General features: G+C 40.0%; 1 protein-coding gene across 4 annotated transcripts in view; it reads right to left on the bottom strand.

Annotated features, from left to right (window-relative positions):
• TTC28 (tetratricopeptide repeat domain 28) overlaps positions 1-20,652 on the bottom strand; it is a 450,602-nt gene that overhangs the window by 91,574 nt on the left and 338,376 nt on the right. For all 4 annotated transcript variants that reach the window (XM_075276534.1, XM_075276535.1, XM_075276536.1 and 1 more), the window contains 4 exons: positions 19,031-19,140; positions 16,233-16,362; positions 14,401-14,619; positions 14,000-14,165 (listed from right to left, as the gene is read on the bottom strand). In XM_075276534.1, coding sequence (XP_075132635.1) covers positions 14,000-14,165; positions 14,401-14,619; positions 16,233-16,362; positions 19,031-19,140 — 625 coding nt within the window. The remainder of the gene's footprint in view (positions 1-13,999; positions 14,166-14,400; positions 14,620-16,232; positions 16,363-19,030; positions 19,141-20,652) is intronic.

The raw sequence follows: 20,652 nt of genomic DNA, 5'->3' as shown, positions 1-20,652 counted from the left end.
AGAAAAAAGCCAACACGATTTTGAAAGGTTATGGAAACCAATAGTATAGTAAATAGTTAAAAAAAAAAAAAAAAAAAAAGCAAATAGTAAAAAGAGCAGATTACAACGCAATACATTTTCATGAAAGTGCACAAAATAATAAGCAGGCGATGCACCCTGCAAGCCACTTTGTAGCGACAAAAAAAAACAAAAAACAAAAAAAAAAAAAAGAATTTTGCTGATGCCCATGTTCACCACCCCTTCACCGACTGTTGAGCTCTGACAACATGAGTCCAAAATCATAACAAAGGAAAATGAGGAAGGATGATTGTGGCTTCAGTATCAATTCCGCACCAGGAGCTGGCAGCCTCTCTGGAACATGTTACAATAATTTAACCTCAACTTTATCACTACACTCTCTACAGCTGATAAGAAAAAAACTCATATTATTTGTCTGTCTGGAGGGATCCTCGCTGTTTGATAAGCCATGGCCCTAGAGTATACTAAAATAATTCTGTTCAGTTCACTGACAATGCACATAAAGGGGGGTGTCGCCTTTCATGATTTTTCTGTTTCTGGGAAAGCTTGCCTCTTACTTATGGCACAGACGCTGAGAATGACATTTAGGAGGGGTGAATAAAGCAACATGACAGATGATTATTACAAAGCAACAACTAGAACGTGTCAAAAAGCCAAACCCTATGTGTGCTACACAAAACAAAGAATTATTTGTGTTATAACACTATCTTCTGCATGGGCAGAGGGAGACGAGATATCATTATATCCTTTCACATAAAAGAAAGGAAGCAATTGACAAAACAAGACAGCAGGGAAAGCAAAGGGAATGCTGGGATATGTGGAAGGATGTGTTAGCGGCAGGGGATGAGAGGCACTGAGTGAGCTTTATAGATCAAAATAACATAAAAAAAAACTATACAAGTCATATTTTCTTAAAGAAACAATACAATATAAGAATACATAACATAAGCCTATAATAAAGTACTAGATGTTTGTAGTGATCCCTATAGCAGGCGACACAGCTGCCTGTCCGATGACACATCACAAATGACCATTACAGAGACAGCTCTCCTTTATACAAATGTATATAATTCTCAGACCCATAAAATGTTTAACAACCTTACGACGTCTTTCTCTAGGACTTTTCCTGGCCATTAAAATGATCTATTCACACTAATTTCCCCAAGCACTGGATGTTACAAACAGTAAAAGCAATTCAAAGTGTAATGAAACGTTCCTGATGGTAACAATAATGCCACTTGTGCACTAAAACTCTTAGGTTTGGATTTAGAGAAAAAGAGTGGTGTCAAACATTACATGAAATTACATTAGGACTCTGGAGGGAAGTGAGCACAGCACTACATCAGTATGTACATTACATTTACATCATTGTTATGGAAGGTTTAGTAGTAGTGGACATTATTTCAGGAATAGAATACTTTCTATCTTCCAAATGACTGACTTATTTATATAGCGCCATCATATTCTGCAGAACTTTACAGACGTTATCAGGCACTATCTCATATAGAGCTCACAATCTACATTCCCTAGCGGTATGTCTTAAGAGTGTGGGACGCAACTGGAGTAGCCGGAGGAAACCCATGCAAACATAAGGGAACATACAAACTCTATGAAGATGTTGTCCTTGGCTGATTTTGCACCTAAGACTTCTAATTAAAACCTTTCACTTACATGTAATGTATTTTTATTTTGACACTGGTGACCAAAAGGTGGCCATACTATTATAGTATGGTTGATTGACCAACCATCTACAGAGATATAACTATATCCATACTTTCAGTCAACAGCAGAAGTTGGAAATAGTCAGGCATGCTGGATTTCAATATGCTGATCCAGTGGTGTAATTACCGGGGTAGCAGGGGTAGCGGCTGCCTTAGGGCCCGGGACATTAGGTGCCCGGCGACAGCTGCTGCCGCTCAGACCCCCGAGTATAATGATCATGACCTGTGTCTCGGTCATGTGACGTCCATACGTCATTGAAGATGGCCGACACCACAGAAGACTAAAGCGGAGTCGGCGATAGGTAAGTGACAGTGTTTTTTTATGTTTGTATCTCCCCTCGGTCTCCAATTATTATACTCTGGGGTCAGAGTATAATAATTGTTCATGGGTGTTCATTATGGGGCATAATACTGTGTGCAGGGGCCACTATGGGGCATAATAGTATGTGAATAGTATATGGGGCATAATACTGTGTGCAAGTACCACTATGGGGCATAATATTGTGTGAAGGGGCCACTATGGGGCATAATACTGTGTGCAGGGGCCACTATGGGGCATAATACTGTGTACTGGGGCCACTATGGGGCATAATACTGTGTGCAAGCGCCACTATGGGGCATAATACTGTGTACTGGGGCCACTATGGGGCATAATACTGTGTACTGGGGCCACTATGGGGCATAATACTGTGTACTGGGGCCATTATGGGGCATAATACTGTGTACTAGGGCCACTATGGGGCATATACGCCACTGTGCTGATCCTTTTTTTGTAAAGGAAGGTAAGTCATTGATCTCTCTCTCTATATCTATATTCATACACAATATATATATATATATATATATATATATATATATATATTTTAAGTTGGAGGTTTTCTCCTTGTTTGTAGCACTTAATTCCTATCTGCGTCCACTAGTAACTTTTCATTTTACTTATTTTTTAGTAGTTTATTTTTACTGGTTTTGGCCAAATTTTATATAAATTTGTTATAAGGCAGCTCTTCTGTTTAAGATCTGCATCGCTTGGCCAGAGCAGAGAAAGATTACAAAGAGCACCAATATGTTGGGACTGTCCTCTCCTGCATTACACAACAACACATTCATGTGAATGCGCATTGTGTAATTCATAGTTTTACCTGTGGTGGCGCTGCTGTGTTACTGCCAGGTTTGGGAACAGATTAAAGTGGTTATCCACTTTTTAATATTGATGATCTATGATCCTTAGGATAACCTGTTAATATTAGATCTTTGGAAAGGGGGTCTGAATATCACAGCTCCCAGTAATGCTTACATGCCGGTAACCACGCAACCACGCTGCTCACTTGTCATACAATGTATAACAGCGGCTTTAGGCACTGCATTGGTGCCCCATAACCTTCAGAGGGGCAGTGTTGCAGTACCTAATACCGCTGGTACACTTTGTATGGCAAATGTATATTAATAAGAGTCAAGCTGTCCTGGTATAGCTGATCTGCAAGGGTCCTGGCTGTCAGACTCCTGCATATCTAATGATTGTCAATTTTTAGAGGTTGGATAACCCTTTTGAAGCTAATCATTGTGTGTTCAAGCAAGGGGACACTCAGTGGCCAGCTTTTTGTCAAGCGACCCTTCAAACAAGTAGGGGATGCCTAAAACAGAGATCAACTTTATTGTAAAAATATAGAGAAAGAACCAAAAAAATCTGTTAGATTATCAATGTAATGGGTGACATAAAAGAGAATCGGTACACGTGTGTACAGGAGGCTTCTATCTTATCTACCCCTCTACATAGGCTAGTAAAAACTTTTGCAGATGCTGCAACACCCTGCGATTGCTAAGGTATCAGCAAACATTGAATAGTAAAATCATTTGAAAGTGTATTTCCTCTATATTTACTAGACTTTCTAAGGTTGAGATGAGATCACCCCAATCTCTGGTTTGGAGCTACCTGCTGAACCTACTGCTCTGTTGGCAATAGAAGCCAAGTGAGCTAATCTCCACCTCTTTAACTAAGTGCCATTCTCTCAGTTGGTCCCTCGGCTGAAATGGAGGGGATTAGGACACAGATGCCTGTTTTCTCAGCAAGATTTCTGCTAGACTAGCTGTGTCAGTCTTAATAAAAAAGGCCTTACAGAATGACAAATGGCTGTTAGCTTTTTCTGTTAGTTCAGATATGTTTTTACATTTAGTGCTGTTTTAGAAATGTGTATTTATGACAAGTATAAAATGTAGACAAAGGAAAGATTAGCACCCCCTCCCCCCAAAAAAAAACATAAATAGGATCAGAATGCAACTTCCAAGGGTTAGTACCACGTTGCTGTAATGTTATGGCATATTGCTAAGAAGTACTGCAGAGGTCCAGCCTCTTAGACAACTTCTACCCATCCAAAAAACAAAGTGTCATTTTTTGTCCACAGTGTGAGACGTCAAGCAACAGAAAGGTGCTGGCGCTTGCCGTCATGTATTGCATATTCACTAGCCAAAGGAAGGAACAGTATTGTAATTCTAATATTAACTTGTTCCTCTTCCCCATTCAAAGTCACTTACAATATACTGACTATCTGCATGCTCTAGACATGAGGGGTACATTGTACTGGCAGTACAGGGTTACGGCTTGATCCTGTAGACAGGAGTAATAGTAATTCCAGTACACTGTGCAAAGATCAACTGGTACATGTACTTCAAGAACAGACAAGATAGTTGTGGCTACAGATAAAGTGAATACTGAAGCTGACTTTCAATGGGGGCAGAGAAGGTTTAATATTAGAGACCATACTGTGCTTTCCATTGGCCAATATTTGTGCACTACATGATTGGAAACCAAGAACAGGAACTCTCAGCACCTGATTCCAGACTTTTCACAGTGGGCACACCTCCAGTTAGAAGTGCAATACAAATGGGGCTCTGTGAGGGGAGAAAAAAAAGCTATGATCATAAACATGACTATGAATACAAGAAGTAATATCTGAACAACTGGCCTAAATAGCATATCAGGCACTAAAACTAACAGCACTTATTGGTCAGGAACGGTGGGATCTAGAGAGAAGATTGCATTTGTCTCAGAATCAGTGGAGCAAAGCCTATTAACAGATACTAAGACCCAGGTTGTTGGAGGTGGTAAAAGGTTCTCTTTAATATAAGATTTAAGCTATAATAGAACAAATAGAACCTCATTTTATATCTATCACATATAACAACAAAATATCTTTTTTTTGCCTACTTTTTTTCTTACCTTCAAAGGGCTACCATAATAAAATTATAGGGCCTTGCACTCAAGAGAATAAACCAAAATCCATATATGTCTCTGTGTGTGTGATGTGCAATTTGTTCTGATATGTCAACTAACATTGACTTTCCTCTCTACTACAGACTATTTTATAGTGGCTATAGACAGAATTTGAGCAATGTGGACAAAATATTCAACAAAGGACTAAAAACTGTAAAAACAAACAAATCTGAAACCCTTTACATGCCAGATGAAGCTGGCAGAAAATAAAAAGCTACATCTGAGACCAAACACCACTTATATATTATCAGCCATGTGTTAAAAAAGCTGTACATAAAATATTTACAATGAACTTCCAAAAAATTCACGCCAAGTCAATCATTGTTCTAGCTGTTATATTAAAAACATAAGAATAGAACATTACTTGAACTAAAAAGGGGGGGGGGGTAAATGCAAACATCAACAGGATTCAGGTACAGACATGGAAAGGATTAGCGTAAAATAGCAATGCGGTACTATAAACGTTTACTTACAGCTTGCTGCATACATCAAAAGTAGCGGCATGCTTGGCAAATTTCAATAAACAGACCAATGGTGAGTTCAAAGCCATAACTACATATTGAAATGTATAATACAAGTAAAAACGGTGCAGCAACTTCTGAAAAGTTTCCAATTTTCACAATCAAAATAACTCCATGTATTTTTAGTTTTTGTAATTTATTACACACTCCCTTGGGAACTGGCATGGTCTTAGTTACCCCGTACTCCAAAACTGATTGACAGACTTGGCCTCTCAAGGGAAATGCACAGCTAGTAGGGAAGCGAATGTGTTTGATCAGCTGCAGAGTCTTAAAAGGATGCACCTCTTGAAAGGATTTTGCATATCTCAACATGGTTCCTTTCCAGAAAGCAAATAAGGCTATGAACAAAAAGTGTATTACTTTACTCAATTGTTGTAATTACAGAAAACTCATAACAAAATTAGCCATAGGCTCAGATGATGTTTGCTCATACCATTATAATATTATTTACAAGGAATAATCTCGAAAGATTACTCGTAGTCACTCTTTCTCTGCCAGAAAATGGCTCCTGAAGGTTTAGAAATCTATTACATCGCATCACTGAACACCTACATGGGGTATTCATGCTCCAAAACGTTCAAAGCCATGTCAGTGAACCGTATATACCCTACCTGTGATTTTTTTCTTTGGTAATCTGACTTCTCAGATGGGATTGCTTCAAGTGAGCAGAATAGAAATTTTGATTTCTTACAAAAATAGTAGTACCAAGTGATATTTTGTGGCCTAGGAAAGTAACCTAATACTTTGAAATATGAATATAGGGATATATTATAATTCCATAAGGAAAAAAGAGAAAAAAACTTCAGAACATTAAAAACTGGATGAGGACTGTAGCATATATGGTAATAAAAGCAACATGGATTTACCACTAACTGAATGAAAGCTATCACTAACATGAAGTAAGCTATGGATAGGTCTACACTTAAAGTGTAACTCCCATTTTTTTTTCGCTATTATGTTGGGAAGGTGTTTAGTGACCATTTTTGTACTTTATTATCCTATCTAACTTCATTTTTAATATAAAATAGATTGTAACATTCTCTTTAGCAACCCTATAACTAAAGTTGTTACTCTGGGAAAGTTCATACAAATTTGAATTGTGAATATTCAGAGGTGAAGCATTTACCAAAGGTAGGGGATAATCCTTTTAAATGGTTGCATCTTCAGTTACACTATCATGAAGTTGTATTACACACTAGCATCTGCCCGCGACTTCGTCTGCGGGTTGGTGTTGGCGCTGAGCCGCTTATATTTAGCCAATTGCTGTTGTGGATGCTCCCGCGTCTCGGCTCTGCTACATCGCAGCATACTCAGTTGTATATACATCTCTGCATATGGAGAGCGTAATCAGCTGTGCTACAGCTCTGCTTAAGCTCTGCTACATCTGGCCATTTGGATTATAGGGGTGTTTTTATGTCAGTGTGTGAGCAGCTTCTGTGTTACAAAGGGCTGAATGGATGTTGCTGAAATGTGCCAAAGTTCGATCAGCCTGCTCCTGCGTCTCGGCTCTGTTACATCGCTGCATATGTGTAGGATACCCAGCTGTATGTACATGTTTGCATATGGAGAGCCTACAGAGGTGTGTTACAGTGCTGCGTACGCTCTGCTACATGGGGCAATTGTGATTACAGGGGTTTTGTTATGTGACTGTCTGAGCAGCTTCTGAGTTACAAAGGGCTTAACGGATGTTACTGAAATGTGCCAAAGTTCTCCCCCCTCTCCCATCAGAGGCAGAACAACACATTCCCCGTTGTACTCACTGAATCTCTACACCCGATATACTCCTCTTGTCCACACACAGACTGTATGTTCTGTAGTCTCCTGATCTTCCATGAGACTCTATTTTCTTTCAGCTTTCACAATGTCCAGCTTCATCCTATATAGCTCCTCCCACAAAATAGCGTGTAACTCCACCCACTGCCTAGCATGATCCTATCCTAGAAAGGCTGAAGGACCTGTGTTGTTTGAACCTAAATTCCTTCACTGTGTTGGTGTAGTGACGTCATTTACCGGGATAAAAAGTAGCCTATGTTTTAATTGGGGTTCCTATCTATGTATTTTGCGTGATTGAGGAACAAACATGCAAACCCACAAACATCCAAACCCACAAACTTTCACATTTATAATATTAGTAGGATAGTAGGATAGGATGTGTCCTCCCTTATTGGTCCATTTGGCTGGACATGCCCAGATATGTGGATCACAAGTTTAGCAGCTTTTCTCAACGTACCATTGTTTCATGACAGTTTATCAAGAAGTGATATGGTATCTGTTTTGTATTTTGAGTATGTATGACAACCCAAATTGAAGATCAGTTAAAGTATATACTTCATTAACCTATCAAACTTCCTTTTAAAAGAAAACAGGCTGTAAAGTTCCCATTAGAAATGCTCTAAGTAAGGAGGAGTTCAGACTACTGTTACTAAAGTCCTATATCTTATGACGGAAGACAGCAACGGACTTTAGTAATGGTAGTGTGAACTCCCCCTGAGTAATGCCATACTTGAGTACTCAATGCAGCATATAGAGCTGAAGCATTTCCCCAAAGGGAATAGTAACTTTAAATGACTGTATTGGAGACAAAAGCAGCAATGGTGCACAAATTTTTGGTGTGACCATATCCACTTTTGGTGGGACCATGCATCTTCTGGGGACACACCCTTTTTGTGACGTGACCAACACACCCAAACCAAATATAGAGTAACAAAAGAAAGCCTGACAAATACACAAGCATTCCACTTGGTTGGAGAAATTTGCCTACACTTGTTGGAGCCCGGAGGTTATTTCAGGAAACACTCTGGGAAAGTTGGCAAGTATACTCTATGGGAGTTAGAAGACCAGTGTAGAGCAGCACTACTTTCCTGTTTCCATAAGTACCGCACTGGTGGATGGGACTTGTAAGCTGTTATTTTCACCTCGGCAAACCTTTTAAATACACAGAATACCAAATGATCTTAAAATGTAAACATTTTTCAAAAGAAGTCAAAATGTTTATAGTAATAAATACCATTCACTGGCACAAAAATTGATCCTCTGTGAAATAATGTCTTGGGGTGGGTTCACATCTGCACCCGTGCGTGCTTTAAGCAATCCTGCTGGGTTTCCATCTTCTGCCCTGAGAAACTGGACAGGGGACGGAAACCCGGCAGTCAGTTGTCAAACCCATTTGAGTGAATGGGTTTGAAAAGTGAAAACCCGTGAGCATTTTTTCAACTGGACACAGTGTCGGACATGCAGGACTTTGTGTGCAGTTAAAAAAACCTGCAGACAGGTACAAAACGCTCACGGGCGCTCACTTTTCAAACCCATTCACTTGAATGGGTTTGAAAACTGACTGTCGGGTTTCCATCCCCTGTCCAGTTTCTTGGAGCAGAAGACGGAAACCCAGCTGGATTGCCTAAAGTGTGCACGGGCGCAGATGTGAAGCCGCCCTTACTTAGATGCTTTCAGGACACATATGTAGGTTCTAATAAATGTGGGATCTCTTGGGTGACAAGTATTTTATGCCTACTATGTAATTTGAACAAAAGTAGTTGAGGAAACAACCTTACACTTCCTTTCATTGAACTGTGGCAAAAGTAAAAAAAAAAAAAGCACATAAAACGTTTGTGAATGTTTTCCAGGATATAGCTAAAGAAGTCATTTTCCAAACACGAGAGAGTTTTCTTCCTTCAGGAGGGGAGCTAATTTTAATACTTTTCCCATGAAGCATTGCTTGAAATCTTTCTTCCTCCCCAGGATTTCCTGAATGAAGCAGTTGTTTCAGTGAATGCTAGCAATGCAAATAATATTGATTTGAATTCTGTATATAAGTATACATGTACAATGCCTATATTAGATGTACTAAATATATTACTAAGGCATCTACTTCTTGTTTATTTCATGATTAAAGATCTACATAAGTCAATAAAACATTTAGAAGCCTTTAAATGTCTTGTACTACTAGTAGTACATGCTTTGTGAAAAGAACGCTGGAAGGTGGGTTATTGCGCCCTAGACACCCACTTGCAATCTGTCTCCCTGCTGACTGTGATATATATCTAGTGCACATCTAGCCGACACATTGTATGTGAATCTGGCACAGTCCTGACAATATAAAAATGTAAATCAGCAGTACCAGGGACTTGTCATTTGACAAGCACCACATGTTCTAGCTTGGGTAAATGACAACACCTTCTCCTTTATAATGACAGAGTGGTTTTTACTTTGAAGCAAACAAAAAGGGAAAAAAAACAATAAAAAAGAACATAGCTGTATAGGGGAAGCACCAGCAGCCTGTGATCCTGCAGAAATGTGCAAGTGGCGTGTGACGATAGGAGAAGTGCCGGGCTGGTGTCATTAAATATAATGGTGCTTGTGTGCAAAGTGCTTCTGTCAGAGGTCTCTTTCACATCCATGGATATCTCTTTCCTTGATAAAAATCCCCTGGAGGTAGAGCTCACATAGAAGATGTACCGGCTGTCTAGGCTCAAACAGCAAATTATGCAGTTTTTACTGACTTCCCCTGCATGCTGCCTGCTTGCCAAATATATTTTGTTTCTGTTTACATTATAAAAGGCCTCATCCTGCACTTTGTATTGATGCTGTTGACTTGAAACGGGTTCATTCTGTATTCAGTGGTATTATGGGCTGGAAAGCGAGCCGGGCAGAGGACTATTAAAGGGAAGATGAGATTTCCTCCCTGATGAGCCAGCACTTTGCATCATATAGAGTCCCAGTACATCCCATGACAGAAGTGCAGCTTTTTATTACACTTTCTTTATGTTTTAAGACACTAAGAACCAAAAACAATCAGATAAACTCAATATAAAAAGTTTTCAATTGGTAAGAAAATCTATTGTGCAGCTTTTACATTGTTTTAGTGATTTTCTGCAGAATCCAGTATTCCTTATACACATTAGCACATGTAACCAAGTCATGAAGGAGCATGTTTAATGTCATTTACCTGGATTGGTTGTGGATTTGCAATCACACAAAATTGGTCACATAGGTGTAGCTAATTGTTATCATTATTATATTTAGATATAATCATCAATATTGGATCTTTCTACAAACACCTGAACTGTGCACCCCCTTTATATTTTTACCAGTGTGATCACTATTGGGTTTCCCGGCAATCTGCTGTTTTGTTGTGAATGTGCCTGATGAGTAGGGATGAGAAAACCGGATTCAGATCGAACCGGATTCAACCAGAATTTTCCAAAGATTTTGGGTTCAACCCGAACCTGAAACTTTGGAGTTCACGAGACACTGTTAGGGTAAGTTCACACCGTGATTTTTGGTCCGGAACCTGAGGCAGAGGCCGCCTCAGGTTCCGGACCAAAAGTCGGGTAGCCGCGACTGAAAGCCGGTGCACTGCACCAGCATCCATTCACGCACTCCGCTCCGGATTAGGCCCAATGAATGGGCTTAGTCCGGAGGAGGGAGTGTCTTCAGGCTGAATCATGAGGCGACTCAGCTTGAAGAATGAGCTCCTCGCTTCTTTTTACCAGGAGCCAGAGGAACGTCTCCCGGGAAAAACTTCTGAGCGGTTCCCTTTGATTTCAATGGGATCCGTCTTTTTTGGTCAGGATTTTGAGGCAAATACAGCCTCAAAATCCTGACCAGAAAAACTCTGTGTGAACTTAGCCTTATACTCCTCAGATTCCAAAATATAAAAAGTGGAGACCCAGGAGAGGCAAGTAAAAATATCAAACAGTTATACTCACCTTACCTCACCTTCCCCCGGGCATGTCCTTCAGGCCTCTCTGTCATCCGGCTGATGTCACGTGCCCTGGGTTAACCACTGGGTGCACCTCCCCTGGGCCTCCAAATCTCATGAAATATTAACTCCATATACACTCCATATACACTAACAGAGCACACAGAAGTGGGTTCACAAAGCAGTGTGACCCATTAATACAAGAAGCCTTGTTTTCTTTAAAAACTTATAGTCATTTGTGACATTTGTTTGTGAATGCATAGCTCTTAACTCTTCTTGTGCCATCTGGCAATAAAGCATAACGTAATATATGTCATTAGTACTTGAAATACATATCTACAATAGTTCAATGGGATTTCTGGGACTAACATACTGATGACCTACTCTTAGGTTACGTCAGTAATATGAGATTAGAAGGAGCTGATCTCATATTGTTTGCCAGTGTTTTTCTCCTATGTGATGATTAAACTTGATATGGGGTGGATACAAGTGATTTGAGACATACTTTTTTTTCTCGCTTATAGTAAAAAATTTTATACAATATATATATATATATATATATATATATATATATATATATATATATTGCACAAAACACAAGACACAAGACCAAAAACAAGTCATTATTTTCATCCATAATCAGTATATATAAGTATTAGTATATATAATGCTGTAAGTATTGTGCAGCCCTCACCCGGATGTCATTCCACTGTGACTATGCTTTGTTTTTGTTATTCTTTCACCTTTATTTATTGTCTGATTTTTTACATTTTTAATTAGAGTACGGTATATAAAAAATGATGATCTATTTTATTATATGTGTGGATTTCTTCATTTAGCTGTTTAGTATTTTCAGATTTCCACTATTTTGTTGTTATTAGCCCCTTTATGTGTTTCTTAATTTCTGCTGGAGTTGTGTCACGTAAAAATAGCAAGCTTTTAAGTTCACTTGTACATGCAGGAGTCTCTTGCAAAAAATTGGTGCCTGCAGCAAATTATGATGGAATTACAATATTTCCAGGACACCTTATTTCATCTTAAAGTCATATTCCACTTTTTGATGCATTAAAGAGAACCTTTCACCGATTTGGGCACAGGCAGTTCTATATACTGCTGGAAAGTTTTCCCGATCTGTGCCCGGGTAAAGAGCTATTGGTCCCAGTACCGTAGCTCTTTACAGTCAGAAGGGCGTTCCTGACAGTCAGTCAGGGACGCCCTTCTTCACAGCAGCGACTATCACGCTGTACAGTGTGAGCGGGGAGGAACACCCCCTCCCCTCCTGATAATACTCATCTATGGACGAGCAATGTGAGCAGTGGGAGGGGGCGTTCCTCCCCGCTCACACTGTACCGCGCGATAGGCGCTGCTGTGGAGAAGGACGTACCTAACAGACTGTCAGAAACGCCCTTCTGACTGTAAAGAGCTACGGTACCGGGACCGATAGCTCTTTACCCGGGGCACAGATCGAGAAAGTCGATAGTGTGCTGAATTCAGCGCACTGTCGGCTTTCCAGCAGTATATAGAACTGCCTGTGCCCAAATTGGTGAAGGGTCCTCTTTAAGTGTCAGGCTACAGTGGTGATATGTCCCTGCCCTGGCCTACCTTGGACCTGCCTTATTCAACCCAATTTCATGAAAAATGGCAAGTAGGTCACAGAAAAATCAATGTGGTGCATCTTTGATGCAAAAAGGGGCCGTGTGCTAAAGATGAGTTATAACTGCTCCCAACTATGCCAGTTTACTGGCGTAGAGAGAATAGCAATTTCCCTTACTGTATATGTCATCATCCGTATCCGTATTAAATAAAAGACTGCATGTTGCAATTTATTCTTCCCCTGTAATGTAATACTACAATGCTAGCAAGGAAAGATCTCTATTAAAACGATAGGAAGACACTTCAGATTTATTTGCTGCCATGAACACAATAGGTTGTATTCGCACACAGGTTGATAAGAGACTTTTGCTTCTCTCTGTATAGATGAGTCCCTCAGAGATTAGACGATTGTGTGCAAAACATACAGAGCATTAGTCATTAAAACAGTGGAAATGACTGCTAGGATTCATGTTATCATAGCTGTCTATGGCACAAACAACATTATTCTATAAGGGCTTTATCCACTGAGCTGCAAAGAGCTGCCTTTGCATAGTGAAGCTGCTAAAGGGAGATGACGTATTAAATGGCAGCCATTCATACGAGAGCATCATAAGACAAGAATTACTCACAGAGTATCTCTACATTCTGGCTAATAGTGGAGGGTCCAGACAGGGAACCACCCCCTATGACGTGCCAAGCTCTTAAAGTTTCCTTCATAAGGCAAACCTTTAAATATTACATCCAGTGCAATGTCTCTAAGGTCTCCAAGTAAATTGTTACCTAGTACAGTTCAACAACAACTCTAAATGGGTTGCTGAGTGATTCAATAGTTAACACTTTTACCTTGTAAGGGTACGTTCACACAGTGAACACATTTATACTGTATTCTTTGTTTTCTACTAGCTGAAAAAATCAGCAAAAAAAAAAAGCATCCTATGCAACCTCCAGGTGGAATCCACTAGAATTTTCCATTGAAGTGAATGGGAGTAGGAAAACCTTTCTGCAGCAAATTTTGCATGGCAGGTCCAGCTGCAAAATTCGCTACATAAATTTACAGTGGTGCCTGAGTGTTTAGAATGTCACCATAGTTGTATGGGTTTTCTATAGTTTTTTCTTCTACAGTATGCATCTAACATTTTAGCAGAATCCAATGCACGAAATACAGTATGCAACAAACCTTGTGTAGTAGGAGTCTACTCCCAGGCTTTCACGGACATTTGCAATGTGCTGCTCTAGAACAGAACTGTTCGACCCCTGAAAGCACATACTTCCGGATTCTGTGAAATCACTGGTGTTCTCTAAAGTTGTGTCTCCCAAATAATATTCGTGAAACTTCAATATCCCTGTACGAAAAGATCAAATATAAAATATATACATTGCACACTGATGACTATATACATATAATGTATAATAGTTACTGTAATATCTCTAAGATAAGAACTTAGAAATATTTTTGTATAGTGCTTTGGAAAATGATAAATCCATATAAGCAACTGGAAAGAAATATGATACCTTTCAATATATATTTTTTTCTTTGCTTCTTCAAATATGAAGGGAGTGAAATAACCTGAGTCTTACCAGATCCGGGAGCAAGCAGCCAGCTGTACAGATAGCCTGCAGCCAATGAGTAGTAGAGCACCAGGCCTCTTTGACTATTTACAGTCTCCAGGATTTGGTCAATGGTCACAGGTGTATAAGGATCAGATTCTTGCTGTCCAGTCTGGCGTTCCACAAGCAGATCAGCAAACGCCCGTGTCCTTCCTCTTTCCGCAACAGCTAAAGCCTCATCATGATGTCCTATAAATATATATTTTGAAGATTTATCGTGTTTTTGCAGAAATGGGGCATGCATTATCTCGTCCTCTTTAATGTTAGATCCCGCAGCATATTTCTCTCAGGATATGAATACTGCAGTCTCAAGTACCTGAACGCTCTACGGTATTCCTGTGAAATGTTTACCGCCTACACCTTTAATGTGTTGCCTATTTATGATGGCTCCTGATGCTTTTATATTAGCACATCTCTCTTAATAGCTCATGATGAAGGATTTAACCAATAAATGTATACTGGTTCTCTAGAAAAGCAGGGAAGAGATTTATCAGCGCAAACAGAACTACAGACATGTACATATTGCATTGATTCAAAGATGTGTTTCAGCAGAGTCATTTATATACTGGATTTCTCCAGGTTACATTTTCCATTATTTAATATGGATACACAGTTATATGGATGTACTGTACATTCTCTTCCTACGCATCTCTTACATTGTAGATCAGGCATAGATCATGCTTAGTAATGCAATTGTTACTACTGAAGGTGATATAAATGTGGATAACAAAAGTATGCCAGCTCCACCACATGGTATACATTCTAATGATCCTGGTGACATGCAAATCTATCGAGAAATGGGGGTGAAATGTCACTATCTCTGTATGTGTCCATGGGCACAATAAAATAAATACACAACATATTAACCTGCAGAAATTGTTTTCTGTAAATTAGTATCCATGGTTGCCCAAGATGGCAGAAGAGAACATTGGTATATGGACCCATAGTTCCAGAATGAATGGGCTAGTTATAAGGTGTCAACTATTAGCAGCCTATGGACTGCAAGTTGTTGAGGGACTATTCAGTTGTTTGTGGGTTGTGCAATGTACATATATGTGCATATGCTGTGTAATATTGTATATACATCCACTAGATGATAGGCTACCATGCCCTAAAGCACTTCCACACATGTTGTATTTTGACTTTTAAGAAATGAGAGCCTTTTGCGGGTACATTGACAGAAGAGCTCCAAAATACTGGCTAGGAACAGGAAAGGTCCAGTGTTATCTGGGTGTGGAGTGTGTTGACATCAATGTGCTGTGGCACCACAGTGTTAGGACGGGACTGTCCAAAAAATGAGGAGCTTGGATGCCATTTGGGATAGTACAGATTAACTACGTGAGGTACCAGACCACTGAGTCACAAATGGGATAGGGAATAACCGTATGAAAACCACATTGGCAGTGCTCAGACTTTTCAGTTACTACGCTTTCAAGACCCCTATTTATAAAGTTGTTTCAGAAATTTGCAGTGATGGACAATTCTCAGTGCATGGAAGGAATTTAGCCTGGTATTCAGAAGACTTCCAGGCAAATAAACATCAACAATGTGTGTCTACGACAAGTCGAAAGAAGTCTGATTGAATCTGATCTGGGGTTCAGCTGTAAAGTTTAACCTACCATGAGTTTGGGTCAAGGGTGGCAATTTTTGAGAATTCTGACAAATCATTCTGCCACAGTGAAAGAGACAAATCCTTATGTGATGATGTAAAGACAGCCGTGCATTATTTGTGTATGACAGGTCCCTGGTAAGTGCCATGACAAGAGCCCTTGTCTCTGGCCAAGGAATGCAGCGATTCTTACCAAGACTGATGAGCACCCGCTGCAGAGCCTGGTATGACGACGTCTGCAGATCGAAGAGGGAGAGCTTGTAATCTGTGCTGAGCTGCGCCTCCCGTCGTATTGTTTCAAATAACGCTGAAGCTCGGTAAAGCTGAAACCAGAGAGAACACTTTGCTCATTAAATATCTGACAACCTGTCTTGAAATGTAAGCTTCCTAAGGGGACAGATGCTATTTTGGTCATTTCATACCATTGTAATTAATCTAGAATTTTGCCAGCCAGTCTGAAGAGACAGCAGATGCTGTGGTATATTTATTTACAGTACGTACTATGTTTTCATTTTATGTATATTGATTATTCTACATTTCTGAAACCTGAGACCACTGCAGTAGAACACATGCATGGAGAAAGAGAAATATATTTATATGAATTTTTTTTCCATGAAAAGGTTCAGCAAAGAACCTGAGCATAGTAAAAAAAAAAACAGGAATCTTTTCAATTTTATGGCTGCTCCTAAATTATAGCTTTGACAAAAATCAACAAAAAACACCATAATCCTAGCAACAGTACAGAATTAGAGTGCACATGGTTTCCTGGAAATATAATATTGATGGCCCATCGTAAGATCTCCCATCAACCATGCCAACCAGATGAATGAATGATCGCTGGGCATACTGACTTAATATTGCTTTCACTATTTACCAGTTACAGTGCTGCACATTTGGCAGTGGTTAATCCTGGTATTGCAGATCAGTGCCATTCACTTGAGAATAATTGCAACGTTTAGTTCTGTGCCAAGTGAACGAGAAATATAATGTCTCCATCATCTCTTCTCTGTGTCTTATGAGTATATTTGTGCATCCATCAGCATCTTCATTAATGCTGGGAACATGTATACATAATTTGATGTACGGTCTTAATATCAATGGAATGTATTATTTATTGTTGTATCTTTAATGTTTTATAGCTTGCTGAAATTTAATAGGTTAAGGATCTCAAACTATAATTGAAGAGAAGGCACAACTGTGTACAAGAACAATAAACACAGAGCAGGACTCAGATGTGCAGAGTGTTTAGTTTGGAGGCCTGAAAAATGATATCATATAGTAATTATTCTGCTATTTAGGTAGAGCTTTGTTTAGAATGGCTCTATACAGTGGGACACGGCCCAATCCTTAAAGAGGTGGTTCATGATATGACAAAAAAAAAAAAAATCACAAAAGTTCATAGCAATTTATCTATTTTCAGCGTGTGAGCTACTTTATTAGCTGACCAAGGCAAAAGATCTACTAGGGCGGGCCTGTGGGCAGGGCTGGGGCGGGCTTGTAGGCGTGGCAGTGCATGTGGGCAGGGCCAGGCGGATCGTGACAGCAGGAGTTACAGCGGCGTTCTGTGGCTGCCCAGGGATCCCCGCTGTCTTCTTCTTCACAGCGCAGGCTGAGAGTTATCTCTGGACACTGGCAGGCTGGGGCTGCATCGCGCGATCGACCCATACGTCCTTTGCGATCTACCAGTAGATCACGATCGACGTATTGGGCACCCCTGTATTACTACAATAAATGGTATTCCAATAACAAAATTTACAAGTTGCTAATTGGTGGGGTCTCCATGTACAGAAATTGGGTGTTCTTAGCGCAATAGTTTGAATGGAGCAGCAGGTTAGACGTTTGTGCTCACATCTCATTGATTTCAATGGGAGCCATCAGAGGTAGCTTGGTAGAAGTGTTGTAGTTCTGATCTGCCACTCCATTCAAACTAGGGTGTAGATCTTGTGATCAGTGGGGACCACATTGGCCTGATCCCTACCAATCAATATGTTACCCCTTTTCTTTTGGATTATATTTGCTTTACTAGGTGTTTATAAAGGGACCATTCATTTACAATTACAATTGTAAGCTCCAGTTATCTGTACATTTACTGGTCCAGTTTAATGTGTGACATAAAGCCTGAAAACTTGTATTAAGATGTTGCATCCCATAACTGTCTACATGGTTGCATTATCATACCACAATGTACAATAAGTCACTGGCACTTTCACTGTCTGCTCTAAAATAGTCTGAAATTGCTGCTATGTGACCCGTTGCAATGTGGCCCTACAAATGTTGGGTTTATCCAATACCTTACTACTTTCCCTTATAGGCTATATTAGAGACCATAAACTGCACTGCATAAATTCATTGTGATTAGTCTTCTGTCTTTTTGGCCTCTTCTTAGTCTTCCCTTGGTGAACTTTGCAGATTGTGTTGGATCAAGTTTCCTAGCAAATACGTCTCTTAGGGACCACTACGTCAGTGCATGTAGTTAACCTTCCTATCTGAGATACTTTTGGCCAGTTGTCTCACCTCCTGTCCTTAAGTACCCCTACAAGTAATATAATAAATATCACTTTATAGGTGGATTGTTTGCATTTACATATCAGCAGTTGTCACAGGTGTTCCCACAATGAGAAATCCTTAAACATGACGTACTGAAAAACTGCACGACACAACTGGAAGCATGAAGGGAAGAAACTGAAACAGGAAAAGGTGGAAAGACGAGCAAGAAACCTATAGAGTATTTGTGTATGAAACAGCTTGAAGGAGACATAGCAGTAAATGGAGATAGGCTTTAAATAAACAATTGGTGTCCCAGATACAATAAGTCTATTGGTTAAAAGTCTACGAATATATGAAACATTGCTAAAAACACAGGATCACTATGGTTTTAGTTTTGTAGCATGGAATAACATTATTCAAGCCTGTGCTTAAACCACACAATGTAATCATATCCACGCTTCTCTCTAGTGTATTCATGATTTCATGACTGATACAAGCTCTGACCTGGTGTTGAGCTTCTTCCAAGTTCCCACTCGCCCAAAGCGAAAGTCCAAGGCGATGTCTAATTTTTGCTTCATCCTCTCTGCGGGCCAGCTGTTCTGCTAACCTCAAGCCTTTGTATAAGACAAACAAACAGAATGTAAGCTAATGTACACATGACTGTTCCCTCATTGACACATTAGAGATGGTTAATAAGGGGATCGTCTTTCTAACACCGAGCCAAGTTTTCATATTTACCTAAACACTGGAGCCCTTCACGTAACAATATTCATTGCAGGTTGTTATTCTGAATACATGAAAATGTATTACAGTCTAATCAGATGGTATAATAATAGTCAAATAAATGTACATGTCTTATGTCAGGACTTGTGTTACGTCAGTGCTTTGATGCAATTATCTTTGTCACTTACTTTTACAGACTAGGACAAGACCAAAATAATACACTCCAGTGGTCCCTGTCAGGCTCTGTATACCTGAATAAACTGATGATGTTTCTATCCACCTACGAGATCTCTGAAGACAGTTACTGGCAAGACTGCCAAGGGCAGTGATTGGCTACAGTGGTTATGTAGGTAGATGGGGACCTTATTGCTGCAACCAGTTACTGGCGAGACTGCCAAGGACAGTGACTGGCTATAGTTCTTATACTGACCTGTACTACTTATTTATGCAAAATGGTTTATAACTGAAGCTTTAGACCCGGTTCACAACTGCATTCAGCATATCTGTTTGAAAACAGTATTTGACATCTTCAAAAATGATTTCAAACGGTCCAGATTAAAACTGTGTCAGTATGTAAGGGTGGAGTCACACCTGCGCCCGGTCTCCGCTTTAGCCAATCCGGCGGGTTTCCGTCTTCTGCCCCAAGAAGCTGGACAAGGGACGGAAACCCGGCGGTCTGTTTTCAAACCTATTCACTTGAATGGATTTGCAAATTGGCCGCCTATGTGCGTCTTCTGCCTGTCCGCGGCAAAACCGTTTTTATTTTAACCTGACACAAAGTCATGCATGTCTGACTTTGAGTCCGGCCGAAAATAATGGTTTTCCCGCAGAGAGGCTGCTGGCGGACATTGGCGGTCACATTTAAAAATCCAGTCAAAGGAATGGGTTTTAAAGTTGATCGCCAGCAAGCCTGTCCAGTTTCTTGGGGCTGAGGACAGAAACCTGGAGGAATGGCACAAGGTGGACACCGGGCGCAAGTGTGAATGCCCCCTATGTGTGAATAAGGTCTTAGATGTACAGAGATGAAATGAACTTTGTAACTGTGTTAATTAACAATATAAGAACAGGTTTTCAGCCTCTGGATGTAAACACAAATGGGTGTGTTCACTGATGGAAAGAATTAGATCATAGTAATCTGGGTATGTTGTATCATTTGGTTATACAATGAGGCTTTGCTTATGCAGAACTGAAAAACCATTCTAAAATCAGTTCTTTTTGCACTGACTTGGTGGTGGTATTTTGCAAATACTTAGTAGAGCAGCCATTGTGAGCAAGTAAAACAGCATGGACGCAGCCTGAGCCTCTGACATGTCATATGATGTATAGTTGAAAAGCATTGAAAATTAACCCATTCACATGACGGAGTTTCAGCGGATACCTGGCCTAACAGTATGCTGGGGAGG

The sequence above is a fragment of the Leptodactylus fuscus genome, chromosome 1, assembly GCF_031893055.1.
Source record: "Leptodactylus fuscus isolate aLepFus1 chromosome 1, aLepFus1.hap2, whole genome shotgun sequence".
In the NCBI taxonomy this organism is placed as follows: Eukaryota; Metazoa; Chordata; class Amphibia; order Anura; family Leptodactylidae; genus Leptodactylus; species Leptodactylus fuscus.
The sequence above is the reverse complement of the archived record's forward strand: the minus strand, read 5'-3'. Positions and strand labels throughout refer to the sequence as shown.